Consider the following 27,240-nt stretch of genomic DNA (forward strand, 5'->3'; position numbering starts at 1 on the left):
GCTGATGGGAGCTGGTGCCCAATGACACCTGGAGAGTCACTGGTTCCCCATCACTGGTGCAAAAGGTAAAAAAAAAAAAAAATACAAGCTCAGCCACAAAGCTTCCTGGGTGATCTTAGAAACCACAGGCAGCTGCTAAACGTGGGAATCAAATCTCTGGTCCATTTAGCTCAGTACTGTCTGCACTGAATGGCAGCAGCTCTCCAGAATTTGACAGGGTTCATTCCTGCCCTAACTGGGACTTTTTGCTTGCAAAGCATGTCCTCTGCCATTCTCTTACATAAAGGACTGAGAATGTCAGAACAGAGCCCACAAGGAGGAAAGCTCTGTAAAACCTGTCAGAACAAGTACTTTTGAGGGCAGACAGCAGGAATGCCACCTCAGCACTTCCCTCAGCAGAAACAATGGCAAGAAAGGGCCAATCTTAGTGCCAAATCAAAGAGGCTAACCTAAGCCAGCCCTGATCAGCTGCCTTCTCTCTATCTCCTCCTCCCTATCCTGGCTGCAGAAGGCTGAACTAGCAGATGGCAAGTTCCTCTAACCTGCCATCTCTAAACTGCAGGTCAAAAGTGCCACCTGAAGAGGTGGGACCTTAATTCTGTCTCATGACTCGGCTGCCCCTGTGGGAAAAAAGTTGTTCTTGCCTGTGACCTGGAAATGGCACAATTGCAAACCTCTGCAGAACATGGGAAAATAAATAAATCACAACTTATTGGGCCAATCAACACATCATTTAAAAAGAAAAAGCAAAACACTGTTCAGTATCTCCTATTCTGTTGGACTAGCCAAACTGCAAGACTTGGATCTTCAAGCTCACTGCTCAATGTTGCAGCACATTTTCCAGCGCACTGGGCAACACCCAGAATGTCTATTCATGAGGGGCTCTGTGCCTCTCAAGCGGCTGTTACAGGCAGAGAGTCTCTATGTAAAAGTCCTAAATTGCAAATCCATGATCCTATTGGAGGAGGGGAAAATATGTTACATGTGTACAATATTCTCAAAAGACCTGTGGCAGTCCTCACTTTTTGTATGGGGATGCCCCACCGCATGTTCCTTTGGACACGTGGGGTGGGGAGGCGCTGGGTAGCTCCTTCCCTTGTGCTGCCGGCATGCTTCACGTGTAGAGTTTCCACGGGTTCCAAACCACGCGGATGCCGTTCAGACGTTGCTATGGGCGCCCCCGCCGTGGGCTTCCTCGCAATTCAGGGGCACACGCGAGCAGGTCACGCCGACCAGAGTTCCATTCAAGTACCAGGCGCGCAGCTCCCTTCCCACGTGCCGATTCTTAAAATGTCCTAGGCGATTCACGTTATGGCTTTGCCCGCCTGCCCAGCCAAGGCCGGCTTCCCACCTCGGCTTCACAAGTACCTTTCCAAGCCGGAGTGGAAATTGGGCTGCCTCATGTATGAGTTGTTGTTTGCGGCGCCTCCGAACTGCCCGAGCCCGTTGAGCTGCGAGGCCGCCAGGCCCAACAGCTGCTCGGCGTGGTCGGCGCAAGAAGAGGGGGCGGGCCGCCCGGGCTGCAGGGCCAGCCTGTTGGGGGCGCCGTAGAGCTGCGCGCTGGGAGGCGAATAGGCGCCGGGCGGCAAGGCCAGGTGGGCGGGCGGCGAGGTCGAGTACGGGTAGGCCATGGCCGGGGGCTGCCGGCCCAGGAAGCCGGGGCTGACCTGCTGCGTCTGGAAGCAGGCCTCGGCGTTGCTCCCGGGGCAGCTGCCCAGGTCCCCGGCGCCGTTGAGGCCCAAGGGGTGGTGAGCCAGCTCGGGCCCCACCGGGGAGCCTTGCAGGGCCGCCGCCGCGGCTGCTTGCTGCTGCTGCTGGGAGCTAATGAGGCTGTCGATGCTGAACATCCGCGGCGGCAGCGCCGGGGGCGCCCCCGGGTACTGCGGAAGGCCGGGCAGCTGCGCGCTGTAGGCGGCGCCGCCGCCGGGGGAGTAGAGGGCGCCCCCGCCGCCCGGGTAAGAGGCGCCTCCGGAGCCTCCGCAGCCGGGCCCCGCTCGGGCCACGGGGCCCGGGTTGGGGGTGAAGGCGCTGGCGCTGTGCACGTAGCCCGGGTAGGTGGTGAGGTCGGTGCGCTTGAAGCGCTTCCTGCGCCGGAGGAAGGAGCCGTTGTCGAACATGTCCTCGGCGGCCGGGTCCAGCGTCCAGTAGTTGCCCTTGCCCGGGTGGCCCGGCTCGCGGGGGATCTTGACGAAGCAGTCGTTGAGGGTCAGGTTGTGGCGGATGGAGTTCTGCCACTTCTTGGGGTTCTCCCGGTAGAAAGGGAAGCGCTCCGTGATGAACTTGTAGATGCCGCCCAGCGTCAGCCGCCGATCGGGCGCGTTGGCGATGGCCATGGCGATCAGCGCGATGTAGGAATACGGCGGCTTGCCGCGCTGCACCGGGCGCTTCCTCCGACGGCCGCCGCCGCCTCCCGCACCACCACCTGCGCCGGGGCCAGGTGGCTGCTCCTCCACCGGCTGCTCCGCTGGTCTCTCTGCCGGGCTGCCTCTGGGCTCCGCTTTGATGAGGAGCGGTTCCACTTTGCAGCCCGACGGGGAGGCCCTCTGCAAAGTGGGGGAGCCCGGGCTAGCCCCCTGACTAGGCGAGTGGAGGGAGTCCGCTGTCATGGTGCATATACCCGAGAAAAAGGAGAAGCCGGCCAGGTTCATATACAAGGGAAGCTCCCGGGAGGGAAAGGCAGATGAAACAGCACAGCTCCCTCGGGGACCAGGTATTGGACGGGCGACCTGCTTTATATAGATCAGGCCTGGCGCCACCCTGGTGCGAGCCCCTCAATGGCTCGGCTATTGCCCACCCACCTGAACGCTCCCCCTCCTCACTCGCATGCATTCTCTCTCCCCCCCCCTCTCTCTCTCACACACACACAGCTGTCAGAAAACAGCGTTCCACAAGCCAGTGCCAGCATTTCGTATGTGAAAAACTAAACTGGGGTTCCTTTCTTCGTCTGCACCAGGTAGAGAGGAGGTAAAGGAGGATTTCGTTTCCAGCCCATGGTGTAGCGCGATCCTATGCGTGCTAACTCAGAAGTGCGTCGCACCACGTTCAAGGGGACTTTTACTGCAAGTAAGCATGGCTGGAAAGTAAGCATAGCAACTACGACGAGGGGATTTCTTTTCAGTAAGACGTTTGCGGACCGCACCGTCTCCTTTTCGGCTTGGAGACGGGCTGATACGTCGAAGAACTACTGGGAATTCCCCGTGGCGACTCCGGAACAGCAACTGGCTCCTAAGGGCAAGACTGTCCCTGCGCGTCAAGAGAATTTACTTGGAAGGAAGTGTGCTTTGCAGATGATTTAGCCAACGGGATGTAGGAAGACAGACGCGTAGACTCGGCCGGCAAGTCCTTCAGCTGATGCTTCAGTTAAAAGAATGGAAGTTGCGGAAGGGGAGGGGGGCTGGCACAGTTCCCATTGAGATTTGCGCAGGAGAACTTCTTGGTGAATAATGCCAATGGGCAGAAACAAATCTCATGGGATTCGGTTGGATTCGCTTTTGTATGAGAGCCGGTTGCCAGGGGAGTTCTGGTTCTTCTCGTCCACACATTCAATTAGAGCGCGTATATCATTCTTTTGCGATGTACATACGGACCTCTCTCACACACGCCAGAAATGTTTGAAGGATGAGATGGGAAAGGGTGACATTAATTATGATAAGCTTTTCTTAAGCAACACACGGAGATGTTCCAGCTGTCTCCAAATTACTTAGCACACCCTCTAACTCCTAGATCAAGGGACGGAGATCCTCCTTAAAACGAAAACAGAATGTATTCAACTCGACAGGCTTGTCAAGGGGATTCAGGATACGGGAGGGGCGTGGAGGAAAATAGGCAAAGGAAAACCGCGATTTTATTTTTTCCTATTGTGTTGGATTATGAACACGTTTTCAAAGTTCCCTTATGCCATTCGTGGGCTTCGTTTTCCTTTGCGAGTACAGCAGGGGTGTGCTCGTTTTCTCAGTGCTACACATTTAGGCAGGAGCTTCCTCCTTCCGACCCAAGTCCTCCCCATCTGATGTCCTCAGTTAGCAAGTACATGATACACCTGGCTGTAGTGTAGGGTATTCCGTGAATTCAAGGCACGCCTTCCTCTTTTTGCCCCTTCATATGGCGAAAGGAGAGGGTTGGGGGCATCAGTCAGTAGCTGTGTTTTCACCGCATCAAAACTGGACTCGACTTTCCTGCTTATTTGAACTGGTTTGTTTGAACTGGTTGGAGATCATTATCTACTATCAGCTTCGTTTCCAATCCACTCCATCACCCGCCCGGTTTTAACATGCATCCTCATGCTCTAACGTACTCAGTATCTTGCTCGCTATTATGTAACATCTTAGCTGGTCCCGATATGGGTGTTGGCCTAATGTGGATCTAGGTCATAAGAGCCAACTCATAGGGGCCGTGGGGGTTTCCGCCCCCACAATAAAATATTTGAGGGGGCCGAGCCCCCCAAAATTGATGGGCATTCCCATTCAAATGGTGTGTGTGCACCGCGTTATGTGATCGGTTATGCGGAGCGGGGCTTACCTGGGCTCCCACAATATTTTATTCAAGTTGGCACCTCTGATCTGGGCCCGCCAGCGCTCCCCGCGTCCAGCCCGCTCCCGTGGGCCAACGGAGGCTGCTTTCAATTTTTTATCTATAGGGAACCATTGCTTGGTCTTTGTCTAGTCTCTCCTGCCCTCTTAAGTTTCCCAAAATTGTCCGTACCAAATCAAATATCACAAAACTGATGTACATATGTCTAAAATTCTCTAACTAGAATTGACTTAATAGTCCTAAATTCACAGCGGTATCTCGGTGCCTGTTGGAAGTACATCTCGGTCTTCTCAGCGATTCGTTTAGGATTGGACGGTTCTGTGAATAGTCCAATCCCGACCTTGTGCGCTCGAAACCAAGCCCCACTTCTCCTCCCCCCCCCTCACCCAGCGGGGCTTTCTTGCAAGGAAGTATGCTAAAATGGCCATCCTAGACCTATTTGTAATAGCACAAGGCTGCAATCAGAGAGCCACTTCTCTGGGATTTAAGCCCCATTTGATTCAGCAGGTGACTTATTCTAGGACTGCGCAGTCAATTCCAGTGGATTCGCCTTGTAGATACCTGCGTGCCATAGAGCTGCGCAGATTCTGTTTTACGACCCACTGGAGGTTTCCCTACTTCAGCGCTGCTCAATTCAATTGGGAGCTGTCCAGAGGTGCGCAGTTCCCCTTCAGATCAAAGAGATTTTCTCAGGCGAGCTTCCTAGCTGCTTACACACCGAGGTTGTAAATTCTGTGGACAAGCGTTCGAGAGCAATGCGACTTCTCATTTGCAACGCAAACTTGTAGTGCGAATCGAGGAGAACGCCATTTGCAACCGCTGGAATCCCATAGGATAGCAGCTTTAAGGGGCGGAATAGGTAACAGCCAGCTCCTCTGCGAAGCGCGAACAGCCAGTATTATAGCCAACACGAGACCGCGGAGAAACAAGAGGCGGGTGGGGGGGTGTCAGCAGGGAACCCCCGAGTTCAACATCAACATCGAAATAGTCCACGCGCAATAGTACCCCCGAAAACGGGCTTGGCTGGCTAGTTAGAATCCAGAACAGAAACACTTCGCACAGCTGCGCTGCAACATATTGCTGCAGGTTAAGTCTAGTAGTTAGTGTGTCCGACTAGGACTTGAGAGAGGAGGGTTCAAATCTCCATTCCTCCTTGGGCCAGTCCCTGCCTCTTAGTTTAACCGACCTCGCAGGGGTGTTGCGGGGATTAAATGAGGAGGGGGAGAAGAGCTCCTTGGAGAAAAAGGTGGGATACGAATGCAATAAATAATAAAATAAATCATCTACCTACGCACCTGCTTAGCTACCTTTTCTCAAAGCGTTCAAAACACCTCCCACTGCTTCTTTAATGCTGGTTTACTTTTGTTTTTAACTTTTTGCAAACGAGGGTGCTTAGTTAGGAAACACAGAGATACCCTGCACGGTGCAAAACTGAAATTATTCGGGAACTGTTTACTAAGTTAGTTCCGGGTCGGGGGAGGTAAGTGATGGTCATTTCACTGCTCTGGAGAAGAGAACCGCCGCCACCAGGCGAGCTTAAACCTGCCACACCACACTAAACACGTTCCTTTCAGAAGTAAAACACCGCGGATTTCAACTGAAATGACTCTCCGGAGCGTAATTTGCTGCTCGGGGTCTCCAATCCTAGACTGTAGCTGCAATCCTACTAGAGAAAGCCCCATGGAACCCAATGTGCAAGGTTCCTCTGTAATGCAAGGGTGCCTTTGAGCGGGTTTCGGATGCGCAGGTCCCTAAACTGCTGCTCCAATGAGAAACAAGACTTCGACCTGAGCGGCAGTCCCCACATTGATCGGGGCGATTGTGGATTGGAGAAGGTCCTCGGCGCTGCAAATGTGACTGTAAGAAGCATCCAGGCTTCTTGAAGCTGCAACCGTGTGCAGACTTCCCTGTGAGTAAGCCCGCCGAATTCAGTGGGACTTCTTTCTGAAGAAACTACTTGGAGGCTGAGCTGCAGCACAGAGCGCTGCAATGCTGTTCAATGTCAGGAAACCAGGCGAGGGAACCCGGTCCCGTTGCTCCTTCTTGAACCATTCCTCACTTTGCCAGTGGTGGGACTTCTGTGCAATATAATGAAAGCGGGCAGGGGCGCCAATGGGAACAAAATATTGGGGGAACCCAGGTAAGCCCCGCCCTGCGTAATCTATCACATTTGCACACCATTTGAATGGCAATGCCCATCAACTTGCTGGGAGGCTGGCCCCTTCAAATATTTTAGGGGGGGCGAAGGGACCTCAGCCCCTAGGAGTTGGTCCTATGAAAGAGGGAAAGGGACGATAGTTTAGATCAGGAGTGGGATTTATTTATTTACTTTTTTGCAGCCGGACAGACCCATTACTTTCTGGGCAGCACTTCTGGGGGACACGTGACGTCAGTGATTATGCCAGATGCAAAGGCATGTGGAGCAATGAATGTCAATATTACCTTTGTACAATAGGCTAGTAAGTTTCATACAGTGGTACCTCAGGTTAAGTACTTAATTCGTTCCGGAGGTCCGTTCTTAACCTGAAACTGTTCTTAACCTGAAGCACCACTTTAGCTAATGGGGCCTCCTGCTGCCGCCACGCCACCGGAGCACGATTTCTGCTCTCATCCTGAAGCAAAGTTCTTAACCTGAAGCACTATTTCTGGGTTAGCGGAGTCTGTAACCTGAAGCGTATGTAACCTGAAGCATATGTAACCCGAGGTACCACTGTACTCACGCTCGCGTCTCCATCGTCTGTGGCTCCAACAATGACTTTTCGGGGATGGGCCAGTAGAACCATACGCACTACTCCAGATGTGACTGAGTGTATAACAGTGTTGTTGTGATAAATGCACTTTAATTTCAAATGAATCTCCGAAGCAATTCCGTTTCTTGTTTCTCACCCCATATTTGCCATCGTGCCAACTGCAGCAAACAGTTTCCGAAGTGATTGCCAGTTGGCAACCGCCTTTGCACATCGCCTTCCACTTCCTCAGAGACGAGTTAGAAAGGAGCTCCTTCGGGGCATCCCGGCTGATATGCCTGAGCTGTGAGCACACATTTATTTTAGGACGTAAGAAAAAGCTTCCATTCAGCAGACGATTTTATTTAGACTTCCACTCATGCAGAGAAAGCATGGCAATCGTAATGTAAGGCACCTGCTTTAACTTCCGTACGGGCGCGAAGCACAATCTGCAGCAGAGGTTGCCGACCCTCCGGAGTTTGCTGAACTACAACTCCCATCATTCCTGACCACTGACCATGCTGGCTGGGGCTGATGGGAGTTGTTTCGTTTCCAAGGCTATTCCAAGTCCTCAGGCCACAACTGCTGGCTTTCATCCAACAAAATAAGGACCAGATGCTTCTCTGGACTCATCCGCAGACCGAAATGCCTAACCGGTGGTATTCTAAGTCAAGGTGGATGCAAGCGATTTAATCTTCGAAATGTTGTGCAGAAGAGTCATAGGGTTGCAGCCAATGCTAGCCCTACTCAGAGTAGACCTGTTGAACATCACCAAGTTAAGGTCATTGATTTCAATGGGCCTACCCTGAATAAAACATAGTTGTCTAAAACCTAGACAGTGGATTGCTGATGTTTCCTTCCACTGCATTCCTCTGCAGACCAAGGCTCACTCAGGTGAACTCTCTTGGGTAGCACAGAGTGGACCTGATGGTCGCAGACAACTATTGCTTCTTTGGCATGATCAGCACACATAGTGAGTAGTGAGTTTTTACCTCTGTTTGCCCAGATTTTCACAGCCACTTTCAGTTTCTTTGTCTGCTTCATTGCTCCCAGTTTCCTCCCTCATGGAAATGCAGAAGTCAAGGTGCAAGGGGAGGGAATAGACTCTGTTCAGATGGGAACATATTTGTAGATTTGGGCATGGTATGACCCTCCAGTTTTCTCAAGATTGGATGGGATGAAAAATATGGTTTATAACTACTGTTTCTGCTGTTCAGGACTTTTAAGGTTACCTCTTTCTACTGCTGATCAGAATACCTGTTCCTCCCTCCCTCCCTGCCAGAACCACCAGGGGAACAGGGTAGGGTCTTCATATGCCCGGTTGCTATCAGTTACTGAATTAAGACTCCTGCCAGCCAAAGGTCCTGACTGGGAAGGAATATATTCTAACACATGCAGGTTATGGATGGAATGGGATGTCCATCTGCAAAATTCATATGCAATTTATTTCAACTGGTCTACTCTTTTTTCTATTGGGTTTTATAAACAAGAATAATGTTATACAAACAACTATACCAAGTTTTCTCATGTCATTTGTATAACACACACACACACACACACACAAATATCAACTGGTCTGCTCTGAGTATGACTGTTTGAGAACATCTCCAAATGTTTTACAGTTCAGCAGCTAGGCATATAAGAGACTGGTAGGCAGTCTAACCATTTGTAAGTAGCACATTTTATAATTTTGCTTATTTGAAATCGTATATATAGCCCACACTTCAAAACCAAAACAGCATTCCAGAACAGGTTGACAATAAAACCAAAACAAAAGAAAAGAAATGGCAATAAAAGTGGGGGGCGGGAATTCATCGCAGAAAATTATCCATAATAACTCATCTAAAGGCATGGGTGCACAGGAGGGTTTTTAACTGGTGCTTGCCTGTTAGAGAAGGAGGGGGGCTGCACCCTTGGTGGGGGCCAAACTGACCAGCCACCAAGTGCAGGTCTAATTCGTTCCTTAGAGCAGCGTTTCCCAACCTTGGGCCTCCAGCTGTTTTTGGACTACAACTCCCATCATCCTTAGCTAGCAAGACCAGTGGTCAGGGATGATGGGAATTGTAATCCGAAAACAGCTGGAAGCCCAAGGTTGGGAAACACTGCCTTAGAGGCTGTCTCACACCACAGACATGCCACTGAGTTCTGCACCAGCTGAAGCTCCCAGACCAGCCTCAGAGGCAGCCCCATAGCAACCTTACGAAGCAGATCACTCACTGCTGTTTCATAGATGGAAGCTGAAGTTGTTACATGGCTACAGTTGTGAGGAAGGGCTATCGTCCTAGGTTTGTTTGTTTTTCATATAAAGCTTCTAGGTTCAGCACCTGGCATCTTCAAGTAGGGCCAGGAAGGTCTCCTTTTTAAAACCTTGGAGAGCTGCTGCCAAGTGTATAGGAGCATAGGAGGCTGCCTGATATTTAGCCAGATCTTTGGTCCAGCCAATTCTGTACTGTCTACACTGACTGGCACAGCCTCCCCAGAATTTCAGGCTGGGATTTCTCTACCCAGCCCTACCAGGAAATGCCAGGGATTATATCCAGGACTTCCTGAAAGCAAGGCAGATGCTTTGCCCAGTGTACCTAGATGGACCAAGGTTTGACTTAGAAAGGTAAAGGTAAAAGACCCCTGACAGTTAAGTCCAGTCGCGATCGGCTCTGGTTGTGGCACTCATCTCACTTTACTGGCTGAGGCAGCTGATGTTTGTCCGCAGACAGTTTTTCCTGGTTCATGACTAAGGACCAGGGAGCGGAACTCAGGTCTTTAAGAATCCTAGGTCACTTTCATTTTTAGTGGATTGATTGGCATATGCACATTACAGCATGGCCTCCTGATGATGCCAACACTCAAGTTTCTGGGCAGTTAGGCTGCTAATTAAGATATCCTCCACTGTCATCTTCCTCCTCCTTGTCTTAGTTCTTTGTCTAATTGTCTTGACAGTAGCGATATAGTTCATTTGTAACAAGATGGGCTCTTCCTGCTCCCAAGGCTGTGAAAATCTGTGTGTCAAGGTGCATTTCCTTCCCCGTCTCAAATCTTAAATGCAGTAAGCCTGCAGCAAGTATTTTGAAGCTTGTATTGACATTGCTCAATGGTTTAGAAACCAAGATCCCAAAGCCCACCTATCTGGCTAGGTGTCTCTGTTGCTCTGTTTCCAATTGCGGACAAACAAAAACTGCAGGGGGAAGTTCGTTTGCATTAAACAAAATCCCCAAGAGAAGACTGGGAGTTGCACTGCTTTGCAGTAGATAGACGGAGCTGTTAAAATAATACTGATGGGAAGATGGAACGCTTCCAAATTCATTTACTGCTCTGTAGAACAGTGATTGGCAAACGAGGATCTCTAGGATTTCATGGAGTCTGTTCCACAAAAACTTATGCTGTAATATATTTGTTGGTCTTTAAGGTGCCACAAGACACACTATTCTATTCAGGATCTTCCACAGAGCTCCACCCTACGGAGTGACAGAGGGGTACATCCTTCCAACTTTAATCATTTTAGCTTAAGGTTACCAGATTTTTCTCAATGAATCCGGGGACACTTTTCAACTTCCCACTAAATAGATGGATTTCGTCAGGGGACTGATTAGTAAATCCGGGAACGTCTGGTAACCTTAATTTAGGTCCTCATTTTGGGCAGCTGACAATAGCCCCAAAGGAGTCTGGTGGAAATTACAGGGACTGCCTGTCCCTGGCAACATGGATTAAAAATGAACCTACTCATTTTGCACTGGAAGTCTGCTAATCTGTGCAATTCATCAGTATTCAGCATTGATATGTAAACTGGACAGGGTGCCCTTTAGTTTTTACCAAGCTCACAACTGATAGCATTGTTGAATTCTGAATTTCCTTAACAGGTAGCATGAAAATTGCCTTAACTTTGTGCCTTAAGTTGCCTGACCTTTTGGTAATATTTTTTTCTAGACAGCAAGTACACAAGTGTAACTTAAAGGGAGGGCAATTAAGTACAAATAATAAATAATAATACTTAAGTGCAAACTTAAACTGTTAATAATTTTCTGACTATGCATCCAATTTCATGTAAGGTATTACGGTACCCTGCACTGGGACAAGACATCAGTTCATATTTCATTTCTCTGCTTTCACTCTATCCCACTCTATCCACAGTTGCCCATTCTACTCTCCAATTCCCCCCCCCCCCCCGTTGCAGACAATTCTCACTTTTCTCCTCTAACTCTTCTCAATAACTACCTTAGATAACAGGTCCATCCCCTTTCGGGTGTTGTTTTGGCTCTTTCAACGCCTTTGCACCAGTGTCACTGCAGCTTACCTGGACAGAGGTGGGGTGGGGCAGGGTAGGAGTGAGTTCAGGGCTGTGCAGATTGGTTCTGCCGTGAATCTGTTGGTGAGGATAGTGGGGTGCCACAGGTTGTATGATTCTTAGGCATAGCTTCACCCTTCAAATAGGCAGCCAATCCATACTTCACAGGCTTGTGTCATTGGACCACAGTATTTCTTCCATTCTTTTCTTCTACATGAGACCACATTCAGTGACAGCAGTGTAGGGGACTGAGGAATTCAGTAGGTAGTGATGGGAATTAGGCAAGGCTTCATGTACAGGAGAGCCCTGGAATCCAGCGTCCAATGTTTCATCAGGGGAGAAAGATTTCAGTAAATAAAATGAGCCATGAGTTTCTAGGAACTAGAGGTATGAGTTCCTTATAGGTTCTAAGAGTACATAAGAGCTGGGCTGGTGAGATTTAGCGAAGATGCTAGACTCAGAAGGACCCAGAAAGCTGGGCTGGCTTTTTGCCTAGGGTATCAAAATACTTATAGACAAGACTGCACCAGAGGTGATTTTAGGGTAGTGTGACTGGCGCGGTCTCCCTGGGTGTCAGGCTGCAGGAGGCACCACAACAATGCACCACAATGGAGCATGAGAGGTGGGGGGCACCAAATTCTAGTGATGCACAGGGCCCCGCTGAAATTTGAGAGCCCAAAGTCTGCCACTGTCAGCACCCCTCTCATTTCCAGTCTGCCCCCCATAAAATCTTGAGAGCTATAAACACAATCTCCTTTTAAATGAAAAAGCATGTTATCTTTGTGAGCACCCAGATCCTTTATTAGATGGGCATGCTCTTGTAGCACAATGTTATTGTAGGCATTTTAGTTCCAGCCTAACCTGAAATTGGAAACTGAGAAAAGAGCTGTCTCAGGCAGCCGGAAGCCAGCATACAGAAACGTAACAGTAGATGACCAGAATATTATTATCTGCTCAGAGCAAGGAAGCCTTGCCCTCTTTGTATTTGGCTCGATGTGCACTGCTGAACGAGGCTGCCATTCACAATGTACCATGTCCATGTCTCCTCTGAAACAAAGCTTTTGATTAGGCTGCCTTTGCCTGCTGGAAAATGATAGAGGGCTGTGAATAAGACTGGCTGACCTTCAAGTCAGATGTTAACAGCTTTGGACAAGTGTGGGATTTTTATACTCCTATCTGCAGGAAAATCTGGTGTTTAGTGCCCTAACCGCGAACAGGTCATCCTTAAAGCTCTGAACATCCTAGGCAAAAAAAAAAAGAGGCCTGGGGGGAATTGTACTGGTCCTAATCCCTTCTGCCATTCTGCATATTCATGGAACATTGTCATAACACATCAGGCAGTTCAGTCGGACAAAAGATCTGTCGGCACCTCCCTCCCCATTCCTCTGATGAGCCACGAGACAAATGCTGAGTAAACACTTGGAAACCATTCACTGGGCCGTTCTCATACTGATGAGAAAGGCCTGGGTCTTTCTTGCAGACCCAGAGCTGCTCAACCTAATAAAGTACGGACCATGGCTTGTGAAAAGAGTGGCCTATGAATGATGAAAACATGGATTATCTCGTTGCACTCTCCTTGTAGCCAACAGTGCTTGCATTTGGAGTGCACTTGGTCTGACACGCAATTACAAAAAAGAAAAAAAAAAGGAAGGGGGGGAGGGAGAGATTTGGAGAACATAGTAATTATGCCTGAGTTTTCACACTGACATTTACCTAGTGGAGAAAGGGTGTTTTTTAAATAGCATCCTTTCTGATATGAAGCTGTCCAAAACCGTCCTAGCAAGCATTGTTCAAACGGGAAGATTTCTGGGTGGATAAAGAACAACAATGGTATTTCCTAATCCTAAATTGCAGGGTGCTTTACAATTTTCTTTTGCCGTGTCTTTTGCCTCCAGAAGAACCAGTGGAGGCTGCTCACTGTCATTCTTGTTTCACAGATGGGAAAGGGAAGCAGAGAGATAGTGAGTTGCCAAAGCCAGTTAGGAAGTTCCTGGCAGTGATGGCATTTGAAATCGGGTTACTCCAACCCCTTCCAAATACAACGCTCCTAATAGTTGAAGAAGGAGGAGGAGGAGGAGGAGGAGGAGGAGGAGGAGGAGGAGGAGGAGGAGGACGAGCCCTACAGTGCTAAGTGCGCACATCTGGAATGCTGCCTCATTCAAAATTATCTCTTCCTCTACAATCCTCTTCCTGCTGCTCTTCGGATCTGACTACAGATTGTGCTCAAACACATGTAATAAGGTCCTAAAGCATTATTATTTTTTTAAAAAGAAAAATCACTTAAGAAGTGGAATTTAGAGCAAAGAAGTACAGTAACAGGCAGGCTAAGTGCTCCCTGCTTTCTCAAGCTGCTTTTCTTTAAAAGCAAAACACAGAATCTGGGATCTTTGTGTTTGTGTGTGAGAGATGCGTATTTAAACCCCTTATATGCCCAATAACCTCAGTGTAAACTGTCTAGGTATCTACTTTAGATATGTCCAGTGACGTGGGCATTTCCACTGATATTTCTCCATGCATGTATGTGTGTGTGTTTTACAGCCCACTTCCATGGCATAGCACAAAGTTCAAAAGCTGTTTGCCATGCAGCATTCAGGGTAGTTTGGTAAACAGGCAAGCCCAAAGTCCCATGGGTTCTGCAGGACTAGCTGCATCACAGCTCATGAACTTACCCTCCTTCCCTGCAGACCCTCAGCAGAGAGGACCTTCTTGGTAGTTCCACTGCCCTCAGAGGTTCAGGTGGGTGAGGGTGGCCCAGGAGATGTCATCCCCTACAGCAGCTCCTAGGCTATGGAATTCTCTCCCCATAAAGGTGGGTCTGGCACCTTCATTAGTTTCCATTGTATGCTGAAGACAAACTTGCTTACCCTGGCCTTTGACACCCGAGATATGTATTTTCAGGACCCACCCTATTCTGGGGACTGTAATTTGTTTTAAACCATTTTTAATATTGAATTTCAAATTGTCATAATCTGCCCTGAGTGAAGGGTGGGTAAGAAATCAAACGAAGGAATGATAATGCCAGCAGCTTTCACTGGGCAAAGCTGGTAGCTGTGAATTTAGGCACCATTAAGGAAAGCTACGCTTGTGTCCTATCCATACCTTGGATAACACCAAGGAAGGCTACCATTCTCTAATTGGCATCCTTCTTCAAGGCTGTGTCTCACACTGGTGGTGCTGTGGGTTAAACCACAGAGCCTAGGACTTCCCGATCAGAAGGTCAGCGGTTTGAATTCCCTCGACGGGGTGAGCTCCCGTTGCTCGGTCCCTGCTCCTGCCAACCTAGCAGTTCGAAAGCACGTCAAAGTGCAAGTAGATAAATAGGTACCATTACAGCGGGAAGGTAAACAGCGTTTTCGTGTGCTGCTCTGGTTCGCCAGAAGCGGCTTAGTCATGCTGGCCACATGACCCAGAAGCTGTACACTGGCTCCCTCGGCCAATAAAGCGAGATGAGCGCCGCAACCCCAGAGTCGGTCACGACTGGACCTAATGGTCAGGGGTCCCTTTACCTTTACCTATATCGCATGAGAAGATATTTAGCCACCTGGACAGTTCTGGAGAGGGTGGTGGTGGTGGAATCTACATTTATTAAACAGAATATTCCAAAACAACTTGGGGGAATTCACATGAGTCATTTTCGACTAAACTTTGCTTTGAATTAATTTGTGGCTAGAGTTAACACTTCACTTAACAGAGGAACAAGTCCAAAGGGCAGTTCACACCAGTTATCCATCAAGGCTTTGTGGTATTCGTTGATAAATTTGTAGCACAATCCAATAAGTGTTTACACAGAAATAATGTATGCTTTCTTAATGCAGTGTTGTGTGTCTGTTTGGCAGACTGCCTTGAGCTCTATGCAGAAAGGCTGGGTAGATATTTTAGAAAATATAATATACTATTGCTTAAGACATGTTTGTCATGGCCTTTGACTAGAACATTATTATTATTATTATTATTATTAATAATAATAATAATAATAATAATAATAATAATAAAGCAGTTTCTTGAAATGCAACAAAGCAAATAGCAGAGGAGAGGTTCATTGACAAATGAAACCTGGGGCCACAGCCCCCATCCCACCCCAATGCTACACCACTGTTCTGATCCACAGACCAGTGCATCACTCTGCCTAATGGTAGGGCCAGCCCTGGAGGTAAGTGAGTCTAGGATTACAGCCTCAGTTAGTCACACATCATTCACATTGAAATCAGTGGGGTTTCACATTAGTCATCACCAGCGCTGTTTTTCTAAAAAAAGAGGTGCTGGAACTATGAACATCTCCCTTGTTTTCTTATAATGGCAGTGGTGCCCACCTGAGAGTTGTCAGAAATCAGTTCTGGTGAGTTCCTGCTGGGAAAAAAATCCCTGGGCATTATTAACTTTTCTCATAGATTTCCATGTGGCATAATTCAGTTTGGATCCAACCCTAATATTCCCACAGCTCTGAGCAGGGGTGCCAACTTGAATAAAATATTGGGGGGCAGGTGAGCCCTGCACCACATATTCAACCACATGACATGGCGCACACACACCATTTGAATGGCAATGCCCAGCTTTGGGAGGGCCAGCCCCCTCAAAAAAATTATTAGTTGGCTCCTATGGCTTTGAGACAGATAGGACAGAGAGGCTCTGAAGGTAAGCAAAGCATCAAGTCAGTTCCTGTGATGCACTGAAGTTGCAGCTCCCAGCGTAGAGCCATTAGTAGCATTAGCAACCATTCTTGTTTGCTCAAGGGAACCAGAGTTGTCTTAAATTCAATTGCCTGACTGTGAAGGAAAATAACATCCAAGTGGAGAGAGTTGCATTAAACACACACTTGTTACACACTGGTGTATCTCCCCCGGAAGGCTACCAACGCCTGAAATAATAATATTTATTTTCTTAAATAAATATCCAAATGGCGGGCTTCTCGTTTCCACAAACGTAATCCAGAGCCAGAAGGGGAACGCTCGCGCTTAGCCTGTTTCCTGTCCTGCACCATGAATCGCTTGTTTGTGTAAAAGATACTTTGCAGTGCAACAGGATTTTTCAACTATAATGGGGTCAACTTAACACGAAGCCGTTTTTGCATTATGTGAAAGCAATGGTTGCAGGAGAAACAAAGGATTAAATGGTAGTTAGTGGGTGTTTTCAGTAAGAACGGAGGGTTGGGAGAGAAACAAATGTGGCCTGATCTACATTCCCAAGCTATGAACAAGAGAACAAGTAGCTCAGTTGATAGAGCACAATGCTCTTAATCTCAGGGTTGTGGGTTCAAGCCCCCATGTTCGGCAAAAGGGACCTGCATTGTGGGGGGTTGGACTAAATGACCCTCAGGGTCCCTTCCAACTCTACAATTATATGATTCTGTGACACTGAGCTTGCTTGGAATGTGAAGACATTATACATTTTATTAGAGTGGCACCCAAAGTCCTACAGATGACTGGCGATGATGATGATGATAATAATAATAATTTTATACTCTCAGTGGTTTCCAGCAAAATATTAAAATACAATAATTCATCAGGTAAGACACCCTGTGGCCACAAGCAGTAACTACAAATACAGTGGTACCTCGGGTTACAGACGCTTCAGGTTACAGACTCCACTAACCCAGAAATAGTACCTTGGGTTAAGAACTTTACCTCAGGATGAGAACAGAAATCATGTGGCGGCAGTGGGAGGCCCCATTAGCTAAAGTGGTACCTCAGGTTAAGAATAGTTTCAGGTTAAGAACAGACCTCCGGAATGAATGAAGTTCTTAACCCGAGGTACCACTGTAGCTCCTTTAAAACACATATACCCTTATACAGTAAATGTATCAGGTCCTTCTTGATGTTGCGGGGAGCCATCATTCATTGTGTCTCAGGGATAGAGAGTAGCCCAGAAGGGCCTGGGGCTGGCTTGGCATGGAGACTTTCAAAACAATCACACAAAATTGATTTGTCCCTTGATGAGAGTTGAAGTTGCCAACTTGAACACCGAGTAATAGGCACAGATACCCTGCTCACAGGCTTCCCCACTAGGGGGAGATATACAAATGTAGCTGTTATTGTTTTGAAACCTTGTCTTGGAGAGATATCCCAGCCTCTACCTCCATCCCCTTCTTCCACAACTCAAGCCTGTTTTGAGTCATCGGAATCACATTACTGGGCAGTGTGCCGATAATCTAGTCGGCATGAGCACATCTGCTTTTGCTTCTTCCATTTCCTGGGCGCGCATCACCAGGACCAGCTGTAGCACTTGGCAAAGTGGGGGTATGTGATTGTTTTTGGATGTTAATTGTTTTTTAATGTTTTCAGATGCTTCTAATTCTTAGATTTTATTTTTAACTGTATTGGTTTGATTTTTGTGTGTGTTTGCTGCCCGGGGCTCCATTGATAGGAAAGAACGGATACAAATGTAAGAAACTATTAAATATCACATATTGAGACAATCCCAGGGTTGTCATAACAGATGTCTGTCAAGACTGGCTCCTGTCAAGGCAGCGAGATCTCCCAAGACTAACAGCTTGTAAGTCAAGACTGCCTCTGTTCCCCCACAGATATGTTCCAACATCTCTGCTGATATTTGAGGGGCAAAGCTTAATTGGAAGCAATACTGTCATTTCAATGCCTCTCTTGACCATTAACTGTTGCATTAGTTGTTAGGATATTTCCGTTCCACCTTAAAAGGGAGCAGGATGTTTGTATAACAGCCTGCGTAATTTCCTGTCTCACAGGATGTTTATGTTGTATGTTCGTTTCGTTTTTGGCTGTTTTGCCTGAGCAGTCGGAGTAGACGGTCATGATTTCTTTGTTCTGACCAACGCCTAATAAACTGTAAATATGCATGTTCTGCTCTCATGCTGTGCAACTTCTGTTGTGTGAATTCTGCTGATAGAGTGTGCACAAGTCCAAGAATGTGGCTATCTTTTCTTGAGGCTTCGTGTCGCTATAATTGCTAGATACTGCATGACTAAGGGAGGTCGATGGATCGTCCGGCACCGAGCTTGGGGGCTCAGATGGATTTTATCTCCCTGGCAGTATCCCAACAACAGGTTTCGGGCCCAGATTCACGGCACTTGCAGGAGAGTAAGACTGCGACAGACTGCTGAGGTATGTGTGGGAAAAGCGAAAGCAAAGGCTTTTCGTTGCCGCGGCAAGAGCTTTTGATGTCCGGCTGGCCTAATTGGCCTGGGAGCCGAGCCAAGCAGGCTTCGTGATTTATGGGTGCCAAGATAAGGAGTCTCTGAAGTGAAGAAGACTCACGGCCAAAGTTAAGAGGTGGAATGGAGTTTTTCCAAGCCTCTGAAGCTGCTGAGTGCCCAAAATTAAATCGGGACAATTATGAGACCTGGGCAAAATGGTGTGAGAGTTTGCTGCGTCAGTTTGGAGTCTGGCATACTGTCTGTGAAGCCCCTCCAGTTCCTCTGACAGGGAGATGGGAGGCTCAGAATTCGAGAGCCATAGACGTAATAGTCTTGTCCGTCTCTCTGGAGGAAATTGCTACGCTAGCTGGCAACACGACTGCACGTCAGATGTGGAATGCTTTGAAAAAGGCCCACCAGCCAATAATCCCAGCCCAGTGTTTGAATGCATCGGAGGTCCTGGCTGTTTCCCAGAATGCTAGTGAATGCAGGGATGCTGAGGGCACCGGTTGCAAGCTGCAGGGGGAGAAGACTGCCACGTCATCCCAGGCAGCATTCCAGCCTCCAGGGGGAGCCAAGGAGTCGGCAGCTGAGAGCTCTGTTTCCCGTGAGAACCAAGGTCAGAGCCTTTGCAGAGGCCGGAAGACCAGATGTAAACAGAGCAAGATGCTTGCAGGTGGCCAGGAGCGGGGGGGCAAGTTGCAAAAGCCCACGCCAGTGGAAAACAAGGCTATGTTTGCTGGCACAGCTTCACCAAAGGCTAAAGGCAAGCTGCAAAAGCCCACGCTGGTGGAAAACAAGGTTTTGTTTGCCAGCAAATCTGCTTCGAAGGGGAAGGCCAGGTTTATTGTTGACTCTGCGGCCACGCGCCATCTCACCAAAGACCGCCATCTGTTTGTCTCCTTCACACCTCAAGATGGAGAGGTCCAGCTGGCTGATGGAAGGACTTTGCAAGCTACAGGAGTTGGGACTGTGAAACTTGAAAGTCTGCATACCACCATTAAAGATGTACTTTTTGTTCCAGGAGCTGCGGACAATTTGATTAGTGTACCACAGCTGACTGGGCGTGGTTTTGAGGTTTCCTTCAAGAGGACTGTCTGTGTCATCAGAAAAGGCAAAGAGGACATTTTGCATGCAAAGTTGATGGATGGTTTGTTCAGTCTAACTTATGATGACAATGCTGTTATTATCTAATGCTGATACTTGTTGTGTTGCACAAACTAACAAGGTTCTTCATGCAGGATGCATTCATGATGCACATCGCAGATTTTGTCACCTCTCTTGGCAAGCGCTAGCCAAGATGCCTGAGTTGGTTGAAGGTTTGGACATCAAACCTTGTAAGTTTCACATGAAATGTGTCTCTTGTGCAGAGAACAAGGTGAAGGTTGCTCCAAAAGGCAAGGAGTCTAGCAGGCAGGCTTCCAAACCCAACAGCTAGTTCATGCAGACCTGGTAGGTCCTCTAGCGCCCTCTTTGGGTAGAGCAAGGTACTTCATGGTTCTAATTGATTCTTTTTCCAGGTACATTCATGTGTTTATGCTCGAGCAGAAATCGCAAGCGTTTCCTAAGTTCAAGGCATTCTGTGTTTGGTTGGAGAATGCTCACGGTAAACGTATTGGCTGTCTGTTTACTGATCGGGGCGGGGAGTTCACTTCTCAGCAGTTTGAAGCTTTCCTGACTGAGAAGGGAATCCAGCATGACATGTCAACGCCTAGATCGCCATGGATGAATGGGCTTGCGGAGAGAGCAAATCAAACGTTGCTGCAAGGAATAAAAACCTTGTTGCATGATGCCAACCTCCCTGAGAAGTTTTGGGGGGAGGCTCTCTCGAATTTTGTTTACAGTTTTAATCGCAGACTGTCATCACCTATTGGCTGCACTCCCTATGAGAAAATGTTTGGTAAGAAACCTAACACCAAGCACTTGAGAATCTTTGGTTCTGACATGTGGGTACACACCCCACAAAGCAACAAGCTTGGGAAGTGTGGGGCACATGGTTTGTTCATGGGGTACGAAAAAGGTGCATACAGAGTATGGATGTCTAACTCTAAATCCATAAAGTTCACAAGGAGTGTTGAGTACAATCCTAAGTGGGGGGAAAATGTGGGAATTTTCCAGAGTTACCCAGAGGAGGATGAAGGTGATGTGAAGAAAGCAGATCATGCTGAGAAAGCTGAGGAAACTGAGGATGAGGATGATGATGATGATGATCAGAGTTCGGATTCCAGTTCAGTGGGCGGCGCTGCTGCTGCTGTCAGTGACAGTGATGACACAGCAGACTACAAGAGCGCAAAGGCCTCAGTCAGACCATCTGATGAGTCTGACAATGAACTGGAAGAACCACTGTTCACCATTGGTCGTTTTTCTCCTAAGAAGGAGGAGATGAGTCCAGAAGACTTGCGTCTGGTTCGCAGGTCTGAAAGGGCGACCAAAGGCAAACCTCCAAAGAGATTTGCTGATGAGTTTGCTAAGATGGCAACTGCTGTTCTTAGTAGCTCAGAGAAGGTGTGGGAACCTTCAAGCTTCAAAGAGGTCCAGGAGTTAACCTCTAAAGATGCTGAGCCTTGGCTTAATGCCATGAAGGCAGAAGTTGATTCCTTGAACAGGAACCAAACTTGGGAACTGGTACCGGTAGTCCCAGGGATGAGACTGGTTGGCAGCAAATGGGTCTTCAAGGCCAAGACAGACCAGAATGGCAAGGTTGTCAGACACAAAGCCAGATTGGTTGCCAGAGGTTTTTCACAGGTACCAGGGCAGGATTACCACGAGACCTACTCGCCCACGGTCAAATATGAGAGCATTCGGCTGATGCTCAAGATAGCTGCAGAGGAGAAACTGCATGTTTCCCATCATGACATTAATACAGCTTTTTTGTACGGAATTTTGAACGAGCAGCTGTACATGCTTCCACCTGACGGGATGCAGATACAGAAGGGAATGGTCTGTAAACTGCGGAAATCCTTGTATGGTCTCAAGCAGAGTGCCAGGTGTTGGAACACAAAACTCACTGAAACGTTGCTTTCTCTAGGTTTTCACCAGGGCAAAGCTGATCCGTGTGTGTTTGTCAAGGAGGAGGGGCAAAACAAACTGTATTGTTTATGTTTTGTTGATGATCTTCTGATGTTTTGGAAGAATCAGGCTTTTTACCAAAGCACCCTAGCTCAACTGAAGGAGCACTTTGACATGAAGGATCTTGGTGAGGTATCCAACTATCTTTCTCTGCAGGTGGAGAGGGACCAAGCAGGTAATTTTCTGGTACACCAAACACAGAAAATTGCTGATGTATTAACCAGGTTGAATTTGGTTGATGCAAACCCAGCAGACACACCGATGGTGACAGGTTACCAGGTAGACAGTACTGCTGAAGCATTTTCTGACACAACGCTGTACAGATGCATTCTAGGCAAGTTGAATTTCATTGCTAGATGTTCAAGACCTGACATTGCTGTAAGCACTAACCTGCTGAGCAGACATGCTAACAATCCTACTGTTCAGGATTGGAAAGCTCTGAAGCGCATAGCCCGGTATTTGAAAGGGACTATGCACTACAGGCTGAGGTTCACCAGTCAGAAGACTGGAGGTCTTGAAATCTTTGCAGATGCAAGTTTTGGAAGTGACACCACGGATGGTACAAGCACTTCTGGAGTATGCTACATGTACAACCACTGCCTGTTTGACTGGTTGTGCAAAAAGCAGACAACAGTTAGCCTAAGTTCCTGTGAAGCAGAACTCAATGCTCTGTCATTTTCACTCATGGATTGTGAATGGTTGATGCAACTGTTTAAGGACATTGGGGTTTCTGTGAAATGTCCTATACATGTGTATCAAGACAATAGATCTTGTTTGGCTTTGCTGAACTCAGAGAGTTGCAAGCAAAGGACCAAGTACTTGCAGATTAAGCTACATCGTGCAAGAGAGTGTATTCAGAAAGGACTCATTCAGGTGTCCTACATGCCAGGAAATGAAATTCCTGCTGATCTGTTGTCTAAGGTTGTTAACAGAGAACAACTGAAGGTTTACGCACAAAGGTTGCAATTGGGTTGAACCACAGGTACTACAGGTTACACGGAAAGGGGGAGGATGTTAGGATATTTCCGTTCCACCTTAAAAGGGAGCAGGATGTTTGTATAACAGCCTGCGTAATTTCCTGTCTCACAGGATGTTTATGTTGTATGTTCGTTTCGTTTTTGGCTGTTTTGCCTGAGCAGTCGGAGTAGACGGTCATGATTTCTTTGTTCTGACCAACGCCTAATAAACTGTAAATATGCATGTTCTCCTCTCATGCTGTGCAACTTCTGTTGTGTGAATTCTGCTGATAGAGTGTGCACAAGTCCAAGAATGTGGCTATCTTTTCTTGAGGCTTCGTGTCGCTATAATTGCTAGATACTGCATGACTAAGGGAGGTCGATGGATCGTCCGGCACCGAGCTTGGGGGCTCAGATGGATTTTATCTCCCTGGCAGTATCCCAACATTAGTCTGTGCTTAATGCTAGCCCATCTAAGCATTGTTCTCAAGGACCTATAACTGAGGCCAAATGGCTATTATGATCCCTTAACTCCGCTAGGTTTCTGATACCTGAGCAAACATTTACAGCATGAAACATAATAGACATGGGCATGTCTGCTATATCTCAGGTGGATCTTGGATAAACAAGGTCAGCTAATCTCGAATACTGAAGTTAAAAGCTGCCAGTCAACCCAGGAGGTCTTGTTACAGGGTCACTTGTGTTCTAAAGGCTTTCAATGCTGATTTTGACATGTCAGTCTCTTGACATGCAACAAAACATTGTTTTCTCCTGTCGGTGTCAGATATCTAACATTTGGGATTAGTTGCCAGATTCCGTAATATGTTATTAATTACTTTTACATCTTACAATAAGGTAAACAAGTAAAATGAGGGCATGCGCCTCAAGGAATATGCATTACACAGGAAAGCAAAGTTTGTGAATTGATTCCAATACTGGTTTTGATTGTATTTTACCTCAACATTGTATAAAGAGGTTCCAGTTTGAATTAAGGCAATACACCTCCTTTTCCATTCCTAAATATGGCATGAATACAGTTCATCTTAGTATTCCATACTCATGTTAATAAGTGTTAGCATTCCCAGTTCTTCTGTTTATGATCAAATTCTGTTCTTGCAATGATTCTGAGATTAGCTGTCAATTTATAGACCTCATTTTGAACAACCAACGCTGTCAGTAAATCACTACAGCTATACCAGAAGGCTTAATTTCTACAGGAAAAATACCTATATGACCTATTATCAAACTTACTTTCCTCCAGTATTTAATAAATAATAAATTCCACATCAGAAGCTATTGTTTGCATTACTAGCATTGTGCTGCCAGAAGAAATCTATTGATTTTACCCCCTTCACATTTTTCTAGGGGTAATCTGAAAATGCAGCTTTCAACTCCCTCTGGGAGTATTCTGATAAATTTTAGTAATCCCATGAGTGATTAAACTGAGGTCCATTCTATCTGTAAATGTGCATGTATACTTTCCTCTTCCACATATCCCTTCTTTTGGTGCTCCCTCTCTCCTTTCCTCCCTCAGTCCCCACTAAGTTCCCTATACAACTAAATTGACAATTTCCTCCTATAATAAAAAATCTAGACCTACTTTTGGTGAGTTGAGAAAGCAAAAACTTATTTGCAGATCAAATTATGCCATCTTGGCTGTGAATCCTGGAAGACCTGCTCCCCTACCTTGCAGGTCTTTTCCCACCTGGCCTGAGAAGCTGTGGCCCTGACTAACTCCAGCTACAAAAACCTGAGGCTACTGAAGATATTTTTATTGGGGGGGGGGGTTTGCTGCTGCTGCTGTTGTCCCCCCCCCCATCTTTATTTAAGATCTTCTTGTGATTTATGTGGAAATTGTGCCATTTGGTTGTGTATTTCTTAATGTTTCTGACTACTTTTGATATGTTGTAGTTATGTAGTTTTTCATGCTGTAAGCCATCTTGAGCATGGTTTGAACTGTGAAAAGGCAGCATACAAATAAAATTACGTACGTATGGATCAATGTATACAAAAGAGCATTAAGCTATTTCTCTTTTCTATTCCGTGCAAGATTGCAGGTTTTTGTCAGTCACCTTTTTGACACACATTTCCGAAGTGTCTTCAAGTATAAAACTAGAATATTGTGTCCCATCTCACTCCTAAACGTGGATTACAAGATTTTTGCTGACATTTTGGCAAATAGATTGAAAAAAGTCTTAAATGGAGTTATTCATAAAGACCAAGCAGGCTTTCTCCCTGGCAGGCATTTGTCAGATAATACTAGGAACATTGTTGACGTTCTGGAACTTCTACAGACAAATTTGAATACAAAAGCAGTTTTGATATTTATAGACGCGGAGAAGGCCTTTGACAATATATCTTGGAAATTTATGAAGAAGAATTTGGAAGGGATGGGAGTGGGAAGGGCGTTCCAAAATGGCATAGATGCAATATATTCAGAACAAAAGGCTAAATTGATAGTAAACAATGTGGTGACAGAAGAGTTTAAAATTGAAAAAGGAACACGACAGGGGTGCCCCCTATCACCCTTGCTATTTATTTCTGTCCTTGAGGTTTTGCTAAATTTGATCAGGAAGGATCAGCAGGTGGAAGGAATACAGGTCGGAGGAAAACAATATAAACTGAAGGCCTTTGCAGATGACTTGGTTTTGACATTACAGGAGCCGGTGTCCAGCACAAAAAGAGTATTGGAATTAATTTCTGAGTTTGGTCGGGTGGCGGGATTCAAGTTAAACAAACAAAAAACTAAGGTTTTGGCAAAAAACTTGACACCTTTAGAAATAGATGGGTTTCAGAAGGAAACAGAACTAAACGTTGTTAATAAAGTGAAATACCTGGGGGTCAACTTGACTGGGAAAAATTTGAATCTGTTTAAAGATAATTATGAAAAATGTTGGTCTGAAATTAAAAAGGATCTAGAAATCTGGTCAAGATTGAAACTTTCCTTGTTGGGAAGAATTGTAGCAGTAAAGATGAATGTATTGCCAAAAATGCTGTTTCTGTTCCAGACCCTACAGATCGTGGACAGAGTGGAATGTTTTGGAAAGTGGCAGAGGGACATTATGAAGTTTGTCTGGCAGGGCAAAAAGCCCCGAATAAAATTTAAAATATTAACAGATGCAAAGGAAAGAGGGGGTTTTGCCCTGCCGGACTTAAGGTTGTATTATGAAGCTGCATCCCTCTGCTGGCTGAAAGATTGGTTTTTGCTAGAAAACACTGATGTCCTAGATCTGGAAGGGTTCAACAATGCTTTTGGGTGGCATGCATATTTGTGGTACGACAAGGTAAAGTCTCATAAGTTGTTTAAAAACCATATTGTAAGGAAATCTCTGTTTTCTGTCTGGACTAAATACAAGGACTTATTTGAAAACAAGACTCCGAGGTGGTTATCACCGATGGAGGCTAAAGCCACAAAAATACTTAATATGGGGGGTGGCTGGGCAAAATACTGTGAAATAATAGAAAGAGTGGGTGACACTTGGAGGTTGCAGAGCTTTGAAAAATTGAAAGGGAAGGTGCGAGACTGGTTTCACTATGCCCAAATTTTAGAGATCTTTAAAAAAGATAAAAAAATTGGTTTCCAGGTGGAAAAATCAAAATTAGAACTAGAATTACTTGAACCTAAGACGAAAGTGCTTTCAAGAATGTACAACTTGCTGCTTAAATGGAATACTCAAGATGAGACAGTCAAATCAGCCATGATAAAATGGGCACAAGATATTGGATACAACATTATGTTTGAGGACTGGGAAAGGTTATGGACCACCGGTATAAAATTTACGGCATGTAGTGCCTTAAAGGAAAATATTATGAAAATGATGTACAGGTGGTACATGACCCCAGTCAAACTTGCAAAGATATACCATTTGTCTGATAATAAATGTTGGAAATGTAAGGAGGCTGAAGGAACTTTTTACCACCTCTGGTGGACATGCCCGAGGGTGAAGGCCTTCTGGGAAATGATTTATAACGAGTTGAAAAAGGTATTTAAGTATACCTTTCAGAAGAAACCAGAGGCCTTCCTCTTGGGCATTGTGGGCCAGAGGATACCTAAGAAAGACAGAACCTTCTTTCTATATGCAACGACTGCAGCAAGAATTCTCATAGCTAAATACTGGAAGGCACAGGAGCTACCCACACTGGAAGAATGGCACACACAACTGATGGACTATATGCAACTAGCCGAAATGACTGGCAGAATCCGAGACCTGGGAGAAGAGGCTGCGGAAGAGGATTGGAAAAAATTTAAGGACTATTTACAAAAACATTATAAGATATATGAATGTTAAAAATTTGCTAAGGTTTGAGGTAAATATGCTTCAGTATTGAAATTCGGAGTTGATAGAAACAAAGTTAATGATTGAGAAAAGTTTTAATTTCAGAGTGAATAATTAGATGAAAATACAAAAACACAGGAAACGAGGTATTAATTTGCTGTTTATATTTATTATAAAGAATGCAGGGATGGAGGAGATGGGGAAGTCCAGTGGATGATGAAAAAAAAAAAAAAAAAGACTTCGAAAAATGAATTTTTTCTTGTTTAATTTCTTTTTCTTTCTGTAAAACCGCTTTTGT

The 27,240-nt window shown here is 46.4% G+C and overlaps 1 protein-coding gene across 1 annotated transcript; it reads right to left on the reverse strand.

Moving 5' to 3' along the window:
* Nucleotides 1–696: 696 nt before the first annotated feature.
* FOXE3 (forkhead box E3) lies at nt 697–2,750 on the reverse strand. Its single transcript, XM_053392510.1, has one exon. It carries the CDS (start codon nt 2,646–2,648, stop codon nt 1,359–1,361), a length of 1,290 nt encoding a protein of 429 aa, XP_053248485.1. The 5' UTR covers nt 2,649–2,750; the 3' UTR covers nt 697–1,358.
* Between the last annotated feature and the right edge of the window lie 24,490 nt (nt 2,751–27,240).

This window comes from Podarcis raffonei, chromosome 6 (assembly GCF_027172205.1).
Source record: "Podarcis raffonei isolate rPodRaf1 chromosome 6, rPodRaf1.pri, whole genome shotgun sequence".
NCBI lineage: Eukaryota > Metazoa > Chordata > Lepidosauria > Squamata > Lacertidae > Podarcis > Podarcis raffonei.

What these genes read in the sequence shown, in the direction of transcription:
- FOXE3 (XM_053392510.1), bottom strand. Translation starts at nt 2,648, where the DNA reads ATGAACCTGGCCGGCTTCTCCTTTTTCTCGGGTATATGCACCATGACA.